General features: G+C 47.6%; 1 protein-coding gene across 10 annotated transcripts in view; it reads right to left on the bottom strand.

Moving 5' to 3' along the window:
• Positions 1–15172, bottom strand: part of LOC119316709 (probable magnesium transporter NIPA2) — a 57712-nt gene extending 42540 nt beyond the window's left edge. For 3 of the 10 annotated variants that reach the window (XM_037591079.1, XM_037591080.1, XM_037591076.1), the window contains exons 1-3: positions 14952–15172; positions 459–561; positions 67–248 (exon numbers count right to left, since the gene is read on the bottom strand). In XM_037591079.1, the coding sequence (XP_037446976.1) occupies positions 67–199 (133 nt within the window). In that variant the 5' untranslated portion in view covers positions 200–248; positions 459–561; positions 14952–15172. Of the gene's footprint in view, positions 1–66; positions 249–356; positions 378–458; positions 562–3968; positions 4299–14951 lie in introns of those variants that run through there. The other 7 variants (XM_037591072.1, XM_037591078.1, XM_037591074.1 and 4 more) reach the window with 6 other exon arrangements.
• Between the last annotated feature and the right edge of the window lie 1667 nt (positions 15173–16839).

Raw genomic sequence — 16839 nt, 5'->3', positions numbered from 1 at the left:
TTCACTCAACGATGCTATGCAATTAAGTCTTTGATCTGATTACGTAGGTGTCAGAAGAGGCATAACCTGCTCTTGCTCTAGCCCCAGAATCCCCAGCCTTCTTCAGCCCAATTTTCTTGATTACAAAGCTTGAACCGATGAATGCACTGGATGACATGGCTAAAGTCAAGCCTCTCACATTATCTAGAGAGGCCACCATATTTGAGGAAATACTTTTTTACAAACTAAAATAACCCAGGAACCAATTCCTACAATCCAAAGAATAAGAAAGGGTAAGGAAAGATAAAAAGAGAAACTGCATATAGTGAACTGCTAAAGAATAGCTCAATCTTCCTTGCTCACTAGAAACTTACAACCTCGGGTTGCTTTTGCTTGAACTGCCAAGAACAAATTTTTGCACTAATAAAGACACGCACTGTTATGTTTCATTTGAAGATGTCATAACGAAAGAAACCAACCTTTAATTGCTGAAGTTTCTACAGTCAGTGTCAGTCCACCATGAGAAGGAACTGATGCGGAAACACAATGTCCCTCAGGAGCAGGACTTCTCTTTATTCCGTGCTAAAACCAATATGGACAGAAAAGAATATTTATGACACTCCAACTCAAGCCCATGTCTCAAGAAAGACTGAAGAAAAAATACCAAACAGTTGCATAAAAAGACCTAGTCATAATAATGAAAAAGTAGGGTTGCGAGACCGACGAGTGTGGGTGGTTGCGCTAGAACACGCACCATGTGTGAATTCCTAAGCGCAGCTAAGACACACACAGATGTCCTGCTCCTAGAGTTGGATTTCCAGCTGAGGCGTAGCCGGCGCATCGCCAGCCAAGGGGGCAGTCTCAACACTGGGCTATGTGCCCTTCGGAACATGCTCCGTAAGTGGGGCTTGTAGAGGGGAGTGAGAAGATCTAAGAGGAGGTGATTACCGTTTACCACCGACTATTTGTGCTCCCATTGGGTGACAACATGATCAAGGTGATCACGAAGCTTTACGGGTGGTCCATTGGTTCCCTTTGACGTGGCTCCATGGGTGATCGACAGGGGGTGGGTAGCCTTGTTGATGTTTGACCCTGCCGGTTCGCTAGGGCGTACCATGTCGAACTGTTAATGATAGAATTCGTCTAGGTGTACATATTAGTTCGGATTTTCATTTTTGTGCTCCAAGTCTTTTGTACTATATATTTCCCCATGGGCTTTACAATACAATCAAGTTGCATCCATAACATGGTATTGGAGCTAGTTTTTTCCGCACACGCAACTCATGCTTCTTTCTCCATGCAGATTTTTTTTTGGTTCATCTTGATCGATCGATCGATCTCCATAGATCGGTCTTCTGACCGAGTCCCGATTTTCTTGTTCGACCTACTTGATTCCCTAATTTTTCAAAGCCCATATCAAAACCCACGGTGTCCTACTCAATTGGATCAGTCACCTCCAAGCAAGCCAACCAACGGCTTCTGCTCGTCCCCACCTCCCCACCTGATCCTGCTCGACGTCTGCTCTCCAGTTCGCCTCGCCGATACCACCACATTTTGGTCGCCTCATCTTCTTCCTCAAGCCGACGTCGCCTCCTCCTCCTCAAGGTCGCCGCCACCACCACATTTCGGTCGCCTCATCTTCCTCCAAAAGCCGACGTCGTCTCCTCCTCAAGGTCACCACCTCAAGATCGACGTCGAGCGTCGCCTCTCTGGTTGTCGGCGCCACCTCTAGATCGACATCCCACCGCCACCGACACCGACGCCTTCTAACCGGAGCTCTGCATCCCATATGTATCTGGGGCACAATCCTCTGTTTCATTAGGGCTCTGATCTCAATCGCTGAGAACTTTTCTGAAGAAAAAAAAGGAACATGTTAGGCTATGTTTCCGTCCCTCATTTCTCAGTGATTTTTTATGATGTTAATTGCACCAACTTCATTGCCTACATGTGTCATCTCTGGGGCGCTCTCTCAGCAAGGTCCCTTGTTCACAGTGTCATATTGACCTGGTGGTGCCTATGCCGCTGGCACCACCTGCTCTTTCCCCCAATGTTGCATTGTTGACGATGTTGTTGTTGTCGTCTACAACCAACAGGTTTCAGACTACCTGATAGCTTTTGACACTTACAGTAATCAGCTAGCTGCCAATGCTCGGTAATTTGATGATGATGCTCATTCTGCGAATGTTCTTTATGCCAGTGTCATGCCTCAGCTTTCCTCCATGGCATTCTCTACAGCCTTCGAGATAACTCACCTTCGCCAGCGCTATCAACCCTCCAATGACGCTCTCTATATGTCTATGGTTCACCAGGAGCATGCACTACAACAGGGTGATTCCACCATCGACGACTTCTAGGCACTACAACAGGGTGATTCCACCGTCGACGACTTCTATTCTCAAAATAACACTATTTGGCGCCAGCTCGATCCGCTTTGTATTATTGGTTGTCACTCATCTGTGTTGCCAGGATGCTCATCCAGACTGAGTTTCATCTTGTTTATGAGTTCTTGTCTCGGCTCCATAAGGAGTTTAAGCCGCGACATGCCCAGCTCTTTGCACGCATACCTCGTGTCTCTCTTCACGGGGCCCTCTCAGAGGTTTGTGATGAGGATACTCATCTGCACAGTGTTGGTCTATTGGAGGTACCCTCGATGCTTGCCACTCGCTCACCTGCTCCGTCTACTCCTGTACCGGATGCTTCTCGCTTAGTGCTCCGCTTCTTATATTATCTCCAACCGACGCTAGTGGTCGCCCTAGTCCTCCTTGCACTTGCTACGATATGCGTCAATATGAGTCTTCTTGCTACAATTAGAAGCGGCGCCTTTCACGAGGCTCTTCTAAAAGGACTGGTGATTCTATTTCAACCTCTTCAACCATGGCCTTCATTGAGCAAGATATTGTGCAACTTAGGGTTTTGCCAGTCTTGCTACTGACTCTTCAATCTTAAGGAGACCACCTTATTCATAGTCGGGAGCGTCGCACGGGAGCTTTGTTTGGTTCTGGCCCTCGCCGCCACGATTCTCATGCCATTTGCAAGCTTAACTAGCTTCATGCTTCTTCCGCTGCCACCGCCGCCGGTCTCTCTGCTTCATTGCCTAGTCTAGTATGTGCCTTCCAGTTTTCTATATTTTTCACTATGTCCACCAAACCCGTTGCTCTTTCGTGTTTTTCATGCCTTCCAGTTTTCTGGTCATTATTCTTTTTATAGGATTTTTGTGGCCTCCTTTTGCATTGTCGTTGATCTAAGTTAATTATTTGGCTGTCGAGCTTCTTTCATCACCGGTGTCTTGGGCCAGGATTTTTTGTGTAATGTTTCATTCTCTTGATGTGCCATGTTCTTATGACAACCATCTACTCTTCATACTCATCTTGTATCTTCTCCTAATGGGTTATCTCCCTCTGATGCGTCATCTTCTCGTTATCTCAAAGAACTCGTGACATGGTGAAACTCCAAGTCCGAACAAATAGTCTAACAACAGGAACATGAGCCACAAGTAATGCGAGAAGAATCAAGTTGCGCTAGATAGCATAACTCTAAGCGTAGAACGCATCGACGGTGGCATCACCCTGATGAAAACTCAGAAGAAAACCAAGGCAGAACACTGGCACAAAGGACAGCCCCAGAATGAGCGTCATCATCAAGCCCAGAACATAGGCTGTTAGTTCATGGCGGTAAGTGTCAAGAGCCGTTTGGTAGTCTGGGATCATTTTTGTTGCGGCAGCAATGGCAGCAGCATCAGCAATCTTGTCAGCATCCTTAGCAGCCTGGTAGGCATCCGGGGTAGGAGCCGGTGGTGTCGGCAGCATAGGATCTACAGGGGCAACAGAGTGCAGCGCAGAGTGCAGTGAAGAGGAGACCTTGCTAGAGAGAACATCCCAGAGAGTGCATATGGATGCGCCTGCGGGCCACAAACTCGGTGTTGTTAACACCACCAAAAATCACCAGGCAATGAGGGATGCAAATGTAACGCGATGACGAAGATATTATACCTTTTTTTACTCATTTTTTTCCAAGATCTAGCAGCGCGAATAGAGCAAAACTTGACGCTGACTTCCAGTGTCCCCATGAATAGTGCAACGAGCCTTGGAGACGGTAGCGCTCAGGGAAGAGGTGACCTCGAGTTGGACGAAGGCAGAGACAACGCTAGGTAGTCAAGGACAAGGTGATGGTCGGCACACGGTAGGGAAGCATGGCATGATTTCTGCAAAAGGAGGTACACGGCAAGCATTCGTTGGCGGGGCAGAGTCACTATCCAATCGGAAAGATGGGACTTGCGGCCTGATCCAATCTGGACATCGACAATTGAGAGCGCCGGTGGCGGCGTCCTGTTGATAGACGGGCAACTGTGAGGTGGAGGTTGGCATGGAGAGGGTCGATCCAGTCGAGGAGATGGCGATCGAACGCGTTAACCGCAGAAACGACAAGAACAAAAGAAGACCAAAACCGATCAAGATTGAGCGCAAGTGTGTGTGGAGAAAAAAAAAACAAGGGTTCTCATACCTGTTAGGATAAGCAACTTGTATTACCATGGGGCCATAGGACAATATTATATACATGCCAGGAAATATGCACAAGCCCCTTATACAACAAGGAAAATAAAAACCTTCACGGCTACACACACACACACACACACACACGCATATCTACCAGCGTCAATGAGATAATCTCTGTGTGTGGTTACCTAAGTTCTTTTGCTAGAGGTGTCCATAATATCTTCTGTGTAACCAAGATAATGTGTCAGTTGCATCCAAAAGATACTTCTTGTGTTAGTTGCGTCCACAAGAAGCTGAATTCCCGTGTTAGTTGCGTCCACAAAAAAATATGGTCGTTTAATAGGGGCTTCTACAACACATGTTCTTCTGGAAGTTGTGTCCACAAGTAGAGTTCTGCTGTTAGTTGCGTCCACAAGAAAAGAAACTTTAAATTCTATATGTTGAAGCAGACCTTGAGACATATTAGTGCTAAGATTAATTTTCTCAATACCCTAAAAATATGCATATTATACATGTTACATGTCCACAATGTGAGAAGGTGCTAGAAAGTTCATGCACTATCAGATGCTATGGTGGTAAAGTGAAGAGAAAGAAGTCAATTTAGATTTGTTGCCATGTAGCTTAGCTAAATTTGAGTTGTAAAAAAGCACTCCCTCCATTCCAAAATAATTTTCGTGGTTTTAGTTCAAATGTTAGCCACCGTACCAGTGCCCCTACGGTCTCTATATAAGGGCAGGCACCACATATGTAACCACCACACCCATCGATGAGGGTTGCGAGCAGGGTCCCCAAAAACATGGGCCAACCACCAGAGAGAAAAACAACTGAGCCTCCCTGTTCATGATTTCGTCCGCTTCATCCTAATCTGCATGGGTCGCTTGATCGGAAGGACACCACCTCGCCTGTAGCATCCCAGGTGGAGTGATCGGTGTTGGTTGCTAGATATGCGAATCGCGCAATGCCATGATCTAAGCGGCTGAAAAGAAGCAGAAATCCCTACCATTGAATTTCCCGGTCAGCCGCCCCTGCTGCTTGTCAACACCCCGTCTTGTATGGCTGTATGTTCCACCGTTCGCGCGAGCCTGCTACACTGACCCTAAACCGCCTAGTGGGTCGTTACTTGACACAATACACTAAGTTGACAACTATTTCATTACTAGATGATTCAGTTACAGATAAAAGTTATAAATTTTAAGGCCACCTTTTTTATTTCACTACGAGACTCCAAATTCCTAGAGTCGGTCCTGGATAATCACAAGCTTGTTGATAATGATGTAAGCCAATAGAGTATAATACTTTTTTCGACAAAGGATGGATTTTATTGACTCAAAATGAAGCATCAAGTGGATACAAACACCATGATCACACACCCAGCCTCTGCATAGCTAGGATGCACACAGCCAACACCAACGCGCACACACACAAATAAACACGCTAATAGCAAAGTCATACAAGACCAAAGCTATGCATAAGAGGGAAAAAAGAAGATAAAAAGACAAAGCGATCAAAAAACTACATTAACGACTATATCCGCATCAACCATCTTGACACCACAAGGACAATGAGGTTCTTCAATAGCAACGCCTTCAAAAAGGGAACAATGCTCGAGCGCCGCCGTCATAGGATGCTACCACCAAAGCCAAATTCTAGGTTTTCTTCCAGAAGAACAAGTACGAGCATATCTGAGCCATGCCTTCAACAAGGAAACGACGCAAAAAAATCACCATTGCCAGGTATAACCAACTCGGCCAGACATAGGGATTATAGGGTTTTCATCCCAAAGCTCGAGATCAAGTGCTCGAGAAGCACCATCATATCGAAGTCAATCATGTGTTGCCACCACCCCTTTTACTCAATCCTAACAGCCACATGCGATGGGCTAGAAATCCCACTGCTGCTGAACAACCATATTCTCTATGCCAAGCCGTCGTCCATAGATTGCATCGACTAGACTGAGAGCCGTCAAAACAAACAAACGACACCCCCTCTCACGTGTGACGCAGGAAGTCAACACGTGGATAGACTCGGAGGTATGGCTCAAGACGCCTATACACGAACACAAAGGGGGGAACGACAATTTTTGGATAACCTGCGAAAGCCAGGACTTGAACTCAAGACCTTAGCCCTGATACCATGTTAAGCTTCATGCACTAGCCAATGCAACCAAAAGTCCGAACTGATGGAAACAGTTAGGCAATCCACGTATATACTTCAACACCTCTCACGTGTGATGCGGGAAGTCAACACGTGAACAGACTCAGAGGTATGGCTCGAGTAATATACGTGGACACAGAGGGGGCAGCAACAATTTTTAAATAAATTGCGAAGCCAGGACTTGAACTCAAGACCTTAGGCCCTGATGCCATGTTAAGCTTAATGCACTAGCCAACGCAACCAAAAGTCTGAACTAATGGAAAGGGCTAGGCAACCCACATATACACTTCAACACCCCTCTTACGTGTGATGCAGGAAGTCAAACACGTGGATAGACTCAAAGTATGGCTCAAGAGGCCTATACATGGACACAAAGGGGGGAACAACAATTTTTAGATAAACTGCAAAAGCCAGGGCTTGAACTCAAGACCTTATCTTTGATACCACGTTAAGCTTCATGCACTAGCCACGCAACCAAAAGTCTGAACTAATGGAAAGTGCTAGGCAATCCACATATACACTTCAATAACCAGTACGAGTCGCCGGCAGCAACCACTGGTTCTGGAGGAAAACACTCAAGAAGACCTTTGGTGGCCACGCAAACCACACTAAGGGCGACGCCACAAGCCGGATTGGCCACCACACAGGCCAGCACCGACGATGGAGCACACCTGCTGACTACCACCTCACTGGAGAGAGCCTTGCACCATGCTCACGGAAACGATCGAAGCCATGCTTGCCGACACGAACTATCGCGCTACATAAAGAGCCGAAGCTTGCCAGCAAAATCAACCTCTCACATGTATGTGCACAACAAAGTCGTTCCGGACACGATGCGGAGCATCCTACGGACATCACCATGTCAAGAGTCCGTTCGGCAAGTGACACATGCGACATCTACTTCACATACATAAAGGTTAATCATCTCCTTTACACGTGTTCACTTGACCCCTTCGAGGATGGTATACTACTTGACATCCCTCTCATGTACATGCATAGGTATTACCGGAGCTTCGTCGACGACGAGGAGAAGTTCAAGCGCAAGAGAACATCTACACCATCCAAGAAGAGAGGAGGAGGAAGAGGGACCCCAAGACGCGAAGCACCGGAGGCCTCTGACCACCCCGGGTGCCCGGGCCCTCAACCCCCGGGTGCCCGGGCCGGCGGCCCCAAAGGGCGCAGCCCGTCTGTCCACCCCGGGTGCCCGAGCTTTCACCATCGGGTGCTCGGCCCCCTTCCCAGGCGCCGCCCCGGGTGCCCAGAACCCTCCGGCCGTGCCTGCATGCACTGGGTCCAATGACCCATGTACCCCCATTTTACGCCCAAACTTTCCCTAGTCTATAAATAGTCATCTCCTAGCTCGAAATTAGGGTTAGCAAAGTACATGATATGATCTTGAGAGCTTTGCTCCTATCTACCCTCTCCCATGGAGATCATGACCTCCATTGGAGAAGATCCTTAGGGATTCAAGACCCCCATGAGGGAAGGATCTATCTAGATCATCAAGACCTCATCTCCTTTGGATTTGAGATGAACTTTACCATGTATCTTGTTTCCCTTTGATTGTTCTTGTACCTTGTGAATCTTGTGTGTTTGCTGATCTAGTGGATGTGTGATTGGACTTGTTCTTGAGTGTTCCTCTTGTGATTTCCCCTCTTATTCTTCATGTTCTTCACGTTCTTCGTGGATCCCCCTCCAATTCATGAAAGACTCCACTTAGGGTCTCCACCCTACAACATCTTGGTATCTAGAGCCACGTTGATCACGAATTTGGAGTCTCCCCCACCGCTTTCTAGCCTAATTTTGTGTGTTTTTGTCCCAATTCGAAAATTCCCTACAAAAAGAGCCCCAAAAAATTTCTTGCATTTTTTTGGTACTTGTGAGTTTTTGTTGATTTTGATCCATGGATCTAGTGTTTGGCAAGTGGATCTACCTCCCTTGGCGTTCTCTAGCCCCATTTTTTCTTTTTCCCCATCCAATTTGTAGCTTGAAATCAAGTTCTTCCGCACCTAGTTCGAGATCTGAAAATTTCGCTCAAAATCGAGTCTTCTCGGCCTACCCCGAGTACCCGGACCCCTTTACCCTGGGCACCCGGACCCCCGGGACATTTCCGTGCAACTTCCCCGACCACCCCGGGCACCCGGACCCCTTTTCCCCAGGCACCCGGACCCCCAGGCAACTTTCGCCCAGACCCCCTGACCACTCCGGGCGTCCGCACCCCTTACCCCCGGGCCACTTTTCCGCCCAACTCCCTGACCACCCCGGGCACCCGCACCCTCCCACCCCCGGGTGCCCGCACCCCCTAGTTTCAACCCACTTCCGAAAACCGTTTTGGCCATAACTAATTCATCCGGAGTCCGATTTTCGCTTTCTTTAGCTCGTTTTGTAGCTATTGACATCCTCCATCCCACAAAAATACTAACACCATCATTTGCCATCATCAAATTTTTTAAATTTTGACATCTTTGCATAGGCCCTCCGCCATAACTTCCGCACCACCACATAAAACTTTCACAACCTAACCCATTTTGGTTCTTATTGCATTTGTGGTTGTGTGAGTTGTGATTTGAGTCTCCTAAGGTGTTTCGGCTACTTAGGGACGGTTACATCTTCATCCACCACCGGACACTTATATCGTTCCATCGACTACATCCACTACGAGCTTCCGCATCGACGACGCGCATCCATCCTTTGAGACCATCTTCAACCGGAAGCAAGGCCGGTAACCCCCGATTTCGTGAAAGGTTAAGTGTGACGAAGGTATCCATTCCGTCATATACTTTTCCTTCCTTGCCATTACACTTTGATAGCCCCACCATCTTTGTGAATACCTTCATACCTACTGAGACTAGCTATCCGAGTATTGTCGGGCTTCGCGAAAACTTGAGCACCTTAGTGACACGATATCATGTTGTTGCATCATTTGATATATCATATAGTGCAATTGCTTGCTCCTGTGCATATCTTGTGATACTTGTCTCATGTGTTTGGTTGAGGCTCAATAAGCATAGTGGAAAGGAAGAGAATATCAAAAAAAAAAACTTTTAAGCAAGAAAGAAAGATCAAAGCTTATAAGCAAAAGAGAGTGGAGCATGAAAAGAGGTACTTGTGCATGAGGATACATGGAAGGAAACATTTAGCTTGCATACTTATAGGTTGGTGCCAAGTGGTGAATCGTGCCCAAGCGTGCAATCAAGCTAGCGTCTCTCCTAGTGTTTGTGCAAGACGAGCTTAGTCTTCATTAGGCAATTTTGTATTGCTAATCCCTATAGTTGCACAAGCCCCATTATCCCACCGTGTATGTTTCTTTATTGCCCTCCTCTATATTTGTGATCATTTGCTTTGCATCTTGAGTCCTTTGGATTTATTTCAACATTTACAATATCTTGGACTTCAATTTGCATGAATTTGTGCCACTTGTCCTAACCAAGCCACTCGATAAGCTTTACTTTGTAGGGGTGAGTGAACAAGTCCGGTACCAATTCCACTATTCACATTGAGTGAAACGGTATACATCCTCAACTTTGGGAAAAGGTATTTTGGTATTGTTTATCTCATTTTCTACTCACCTTTGCTTGAGTCTTGTGATGGATAGGCAAAGCACATCTATTTCGGTCTACAACCACGACGACGAGTTCGATGCCACGAAAAACTTCATCAACGGCAAGATGGATGCTCAAATGGAGGAGCTCAAAGCCCTCATCAACAATCGCAAGAGGTCTTCATCATCTTCGAGAAGGCACTCAAGTGCACATGCTCCGAGCTACCATCTTCGGCAAGGTCACATCGGCATCGACACCATCACTGACAAGAACGTGAATGTCAAGAGCTCAACACCAACCACCGATCTACGACTTCGCCATCTACACTGGCATCTTCGCCAAGTGACTTCAAGGCATCTTCGCCTTTGGATATGCGGCATCTTCGCCAACAAGCACCTCAAGATTACGCTCAAGAGAAGCTCCCCAAGCTCAAGTTTGCGTCTTCCACCAGCTACTACGACCTCGACACCGACCACGAGATTCCTTTCTATGGGACTCAAGACCCCGAGGAGTATCTCAAGTGGGAGCGCAAGATGGACGACTACCTCAAGCGACATCAAGTACCCTCCGAAGATCAAGTGAGGTGCGCCACAAGTAACTTCCACAACTACGCGTTGACATGGTGGCTTCACACATTCAAGGAGCTTCAACATGAGTTGGCCCAAGACGAAGAGAGCTATGCGGCGAGAATTTGTGCCTTCCACCTACACGGTACATCTTCAATGCCAAGTGGAGAACACCATACAAGGATCCAAGTCCCTCGACATGTACTTCAAGAACATGAAGAAAGCCTTGTGACGAGCCAGTGTGGACGACCCCATTTGGATGAAGTTCTACTTCATGATGGGATTGAACAACAACATTGCCAAGACTATCTTCACCAACAACTACGAGTCCCTCGACGACATGTACAATGGTGCTCTCAAGGCGGAGCAAGAACTCAAGAAGGCCAAGTTTACTCGACCCCAAGCACACTTCATGATGACCACGCTCCAAGACGGCGAGCATGAGGCTAGTACCACCGAGATGTCCAAGCCCGACGAGCTACAAGATGACGTTCCCAAGGTTGACTTCACCGCCATCCCTCTTTGTGGCATTGATGATGCCGAGTCTACTACGACTCTTTTTCAAGACGGTGCGGCGACGAGTACGACTACGGAGCAACTCCAGGACCAAGATTTGGAGGCAAGCAACATGGTGGAGAGCAAGGATGATGCTTCCATCTTTGGAGGCAAGAGTGATGATATGCCATCTTCGGCCTTCATCCACGGCGACGACTACGAGATGGTTGAGCATGGGATTTTCTCTTCGACCGAGGAGGCGTATGGTGATGAGTTGAGTGACTTGTGCAACCATATTGAGAGTGAGAGTGACTTCACCACTTGCCCCATATATGATGAGCTGCCCCAATTCCCATGTGAGGAGAGCCACCACCACCACCACTTGAGTGATTTGAGTGACTCCACCATATGTCACATTGAGTGCACCTATTTTGAGGGAGTGATCCACCACAGGTAGTTGATAGGGCATGTGAGGCCATTTCGATTCTAACAACTTAATCTCTACCTCTATTGTGTCTTCTCATTTGGTGCTAGGTCCCATATATGATGACGCGCCAATCCTCGACGACTTACTTTGTCCTTCCTTTGGACAAGACGATGGCCATGGTGGACTATGATGCACCCCCCACATGGTTCCATCACGATAATGATATTGACCACGACTTGGTCTTTGCCACCTCACCTACACCACATGAGTGGAATGACAAAGGTAACATAAGTGATGGTGATGATCTAGTCCCACTGGTGGACATTTATGACATTGATTGCTTGCATGATGTTGATCCTCCTATTGACACGCTTCATGCTAGTGCGACTTCCTCATGCGACGATTTACCCATTTATGATAAGTTTGATGATTGTCATGTGGAGTCTATTAGTTGTGATGCCATGTTGCATAGGATTTCTTATAATAATTCTCTCGGTCACATCATGTTTGCCAATCCGCTTGACTTGTCATATGCTATGAATGAGATCAACCATATGTCATATTTCCAATCTCATTGTAGTGATTATGCATATGCCATTAAACTAAACCCAATTTGCACATATGGCATAGATGACAAACCCATGGTTATTGGCATTTATTTTTCTTGTGATGATATTGATATGCTCCCTTTGCATCATTTATCTCATATGCCATGCCATGACCACCTAGCTTCGGACAGACATTGTTTGCCATGTTTTCAATTTTCTCCATATTATACTTCCGCTATTGCACTTGAGGAGACACCCATAGTTTCCTCATACATTTTAGGAGATTTTGATCCATACCATCCATTGCATGATCCTAATACTTGTGTGCACAAAATGCTTACCATGAATTATGTGCCATATAATTGCATGCTCAATTTGTGTCCCCATCATGTTATACATAACAACTATTCTTTCATGATGGATGACATGTTTTTATACCATGCATCAAATTTCTTTGAGCGATGCCTATCTTGTGCTAACTCTCACACGCACGTGCACATCATGATGGATGATGTGTACATTTACCACTCACACATTTTGGTTCGTTTGTCTTCTTGTTGTGTAACTACACATGCTTCCTCATCAACCTCACAATCCCATGAGTTGACGAAACGAGCTCTAAAGAGCAATGATGATTTGAGATCCCGTGGATTATCCTTACCATCGCTCCCTTTGCGCAAAGACTTCGCCAACAAGCAAAGCCAGAGCACGTTCGATACCCCGGCCTGCTCGAACCTCTCCCAGTCCCAGATGACGCGTGGAAGGTGGTCACCATGGACTTCATTGACGGCCTTCCTTCTTCAGGCAAGTTCAATTGCATTCTCGTCGTGGTCGACAAGTTCGCCCGCTACGCCCACTTCCTTGCTCTAAGCCATCCATTCACGGCGGCGAAGGCGGTCCACTCTTATCTGGAGAACATCTACAAACTGCATGGCCTCCCTGAAGCAATAGTCTCTGACAGAGACCCCGTGTTCACCAGCAGCTTTCGGCGCGAACTCTTCAAAACTATCGGCACCAAACTCAATATGAGCACGCCGTATCACCCACAAACAGATGGGCAAACGGAGCGCGTCAATCAGTGCCTGGAGATATACCTCAGATGCTTCACCCACGCCAACCCAAACAAGTGGCGCCATTACTTGGCTCTCGCGGAATTTTGGTACAACTCCAGCTTTCACTCTGGTCTCAATACTTCTTTCGCAGCTCTCTATGGCCACGAGCCACGCCATTGGGGAATCGAAGCCGCTTCTACATGCAAGCTACCGCAGCTCAAAGACTGGCTTGAAGAGCGCAAGCACATGCAGCAAGTACTTTCGGGGCACCTGCATCGAGCGCGCAACATTATGAAGAGCCAAGCTGACAAGAAACGCACTGATCGCTCCTTCGTCGTTGGGGACTCTGTCTTCGTCAAGCTATAGCTGTACATTCAGACGACGGTGGCCCGTCGCTCCAACCACAAGCTCTCCTTCCGCTACTTCGGGCCCTACAAGATCATTCGCGTTGTCAACCCCGTCGCCTACGAGCTCGAGCTTCCCGCCGGCGCCAAGGTCAACCACGTCTTCCACGTGTCGCAGCTCCGCCAAGCCTTGTCCGCTTCTACACCGGTCGAGACGACGCTGCCAACCCCCATGGACGAACCTCTGACACCGGTCGAGATCATCAATACAAGATGGCGCCACACCCCACAAGGACGACGTGAACAAGTCCTCGTGCGCTCGTCCGATCCCTCCATCCTCGACGCCACCTGGGAAGACGTCAAGACGATGCGAGACCGCTACCCCGCGCCCCTGCTTGGGGACAAGCCATCTCTCATGGAGGGGATGTCAGCGCACGACCTGCCATGAAAGCAAGTGACAAGAGTGCTGCCGCGGCAGCAAAACACACTGCCAATGACGGCCTGGTGGCAAGGCGGATCAACGGCAGGCCCAAGAGGATCGCACAGCCCAACAGAAGATTCGTTGTGCCAGAGTGGGGCCACTGAGTCACGCATCACCGTTGACTCCTCCTTATTCCCTCGAGCGACGATGGCAGCGGCATCCAGAAGGATCAGAACGAATGGTGGCTCTCTCCCCCTTTCCCCACCTACCTTCCTTCTTCTTCTTCCACAAGAACAACGAGAGTGCTGGTTGTAATCGAATTCGAGACTTGTATCCGAGATAGAGTGAATAGATCGATTCGGTGCCTAACATCTACTCCCTCCGTTCCAAAATAGATGACTCAACTTAGTACAAAGTTGGGTCATCTATTTTGGAACGGAGGGAGTAACACTTAGCACCACGCATATCGCCTACTCCTATCATCCTGTTTACCTTTGGCCTTCCCACAATGATTATTAGAGAACTAGGAATACTGCAATCAAGTGCGTGTATCATCTCACATTTCTTTTTTCCGGGGCGAACTGTTGCATGGCACACCAAATCCGAAACAGCCATCTAATTCAAGCACTACATATTTATCTACGGCCATTCAATACGTTGCTGAAGCGCTAATGCTCTAGCACACGGCAAGCATCTTTCGTGCGTTTTCGTTTACAAGCCAAGGGCATAAAAGATAGATCCGCGCGAACAAACCACAGAAAACCGCGCTGGAGCATACTCCTACTCTTTTGAGAGGTGCTTTCTTCGGCAAATCGAATATTTCGGAAGAACCAGTCAGAACTCCAACACGAAAACTGCAGTGCTCCAAATGAACAGGCGATTGTTGCTATTATTCAACGAATGAAAAGGGGAAAGGGGGGAGGAGGTTACCTTGAACAGGCGATTTTTTGAAGGTGACCATCCATCAATCAACCAACCGAGATGCAAATTTCAGATCGAGAAGGGCACCGGTTACCTGCCCGAGCCCAGGGGCTGCGATGCGAGGCCGCTGCGACGGCGAGCAGGACAGGAGTCGTGGAGAACGTGGCGGGAGAACGTGGGCGAGGCGCAGACTTGTGGCTGGCAGGAGAAGTTTGCTCCAGTAGGGTTTTTTTCTCGTGCGTTTCACCATGAGGCCCCTCATACTGTCGGCTGGCTCATAAGTGTGTGTTTGAGCGTGCCAGGGCGTGTTTGGTTGCTGTGTACAACAGTAATTGTATTGCATACACTTCTTCACTTAGTCTGGCTCTGAAAAAACAGTCTCATATGCGACATCTGCAAGGTGTTTGGTTGCCTACATCTAGAGTCCCTGCATTAGGTAATACGCAAAGTGCATTTTGTTTGATTGTCTGCATTGGCCCAAGCGGCACATGAACAAGGTGTTTGGTTGCACGCATAAGGTATGATGAAGAGCTACCACTTGCACTTAGCACACAAGGTTAAGAGCTAGTAGAGAAAAGGGGAGAAGAAATGCAGTGTGCGCTGGACCATGGCGACTGCGGTGGACAGTGACCGTGGCGCCATGTCCAACATGACGAGCACGAAGTCATGGGCGAGCGACCCCGTCGGCGAACTAGTTGGAGTGGTCGCTCAAAGACAATGGACAGAGAGGAGAAATGCAGTGCTCACGCCATGGCATCGTCAGTGTAGTAGGACGAGAGAGAGAGGAGCTGAGATGATCGACGCCGGAAATGACTCCAGTGTGGTAGGACGAGAAAGAGGAGGTCGGGAGAAGACCAAGATGATCGACTCCATCGATGACAGAGAACAGAGGAGAAGAACCCTGTCAGTGTGCATGCCATGGCGGCTTAACTACAGTAGGATCATGGAGAGAAGACCGAGATGAACGACGGCGATGATGTTGCTGCCACAACAAGACCCGAGATAGGAGATTGAGAGAAACCACACCGGCTAGAGGAATAATTAAGCGGTGTCTTAAATCACAGCACACATAACCATATGTACAGCCATGAGAAATATGTAGATCTTCTCATCTACGATCGTCGAAACAGGAAACTTGCAACACGAATGTTGTGCAAAACTGCGAGATTAGGCTACTGGTCAAAGAAAATTTCAAACAATCGATCGTGTGCGACGAATCTGACAAAATTCATCCAAAACAGCTTCAAACGGGAACAAGAAATTGAGCATATACGGTCGATAAAACTACAAACCGATCGCCTGAATAGACCCGTAGTATCGATGTGCATCTTTTTCGTGTAGAGATTACCTCGAATCGAAGCACCGTTGTGTAGATTAGAGGGACATGGAAAAGAGGAGATTAGAGAGGAGCTTACTGGAGGTTGAAGAAGACACCACGTAAACACCTTGCATCCCTCCCGTTTCTCCTCGTGCAGGGGCCCGCTCGCTGCGCTTCCGCTCGGCGTGGCTCGGGAGAAACTGCCGATTTGAGCGTTTCCAGCGAGTCAGGCCTAGAGATGCTTTAAGAAATGTGCGATGCAGGTCAATAGTGTATGCGGGTTACCAAACAGGCCAATTTCTTCTCACACAGGCCTAGTTGGGCCAAATCCAGGCAACCAAACACGCCCCTAGTGGTTGGCATCACGAGCCGCTTGAGAGGGGGTTGTGTCCACCTCATCTTCATCTTAAAATTTAAAAATATTCTTATGTCACATGGACATCATATTCGTCTTAAAAAGAAAAATGCTAGAAAAAATTATAAAAAAGTCTCACTTCCATCTTCAAAAAATAATTTCAAACTTTCAAAATCTTCCTCATCGTGATCAACCAGCATGCATCACGTGGCATAGCTGGTTGG

The sequence above is a fragment of the Triticum dicoccoides genome, chromosome 6A (assembly GCF_002162155.2).
Source record: "Triticum dicoccoides isolate Atlit2015 ecotype Zavitan chromosome 6A, WEW_v2.0, whole genome shotgun sequence".
NCBI classification, from domain to species: domain Eukaryota; kingdom Viridiplantae; phylum Streptophyta; class Magnoliopsida; order Poales; family Poaceae; genus Triticum; species Triticum dicoccoides.
The sequence above is the reverse complement of the archived record's forward strand: the minus strand, read 5'-3'. Positions and strand labels throughout refer to the sequence as shown.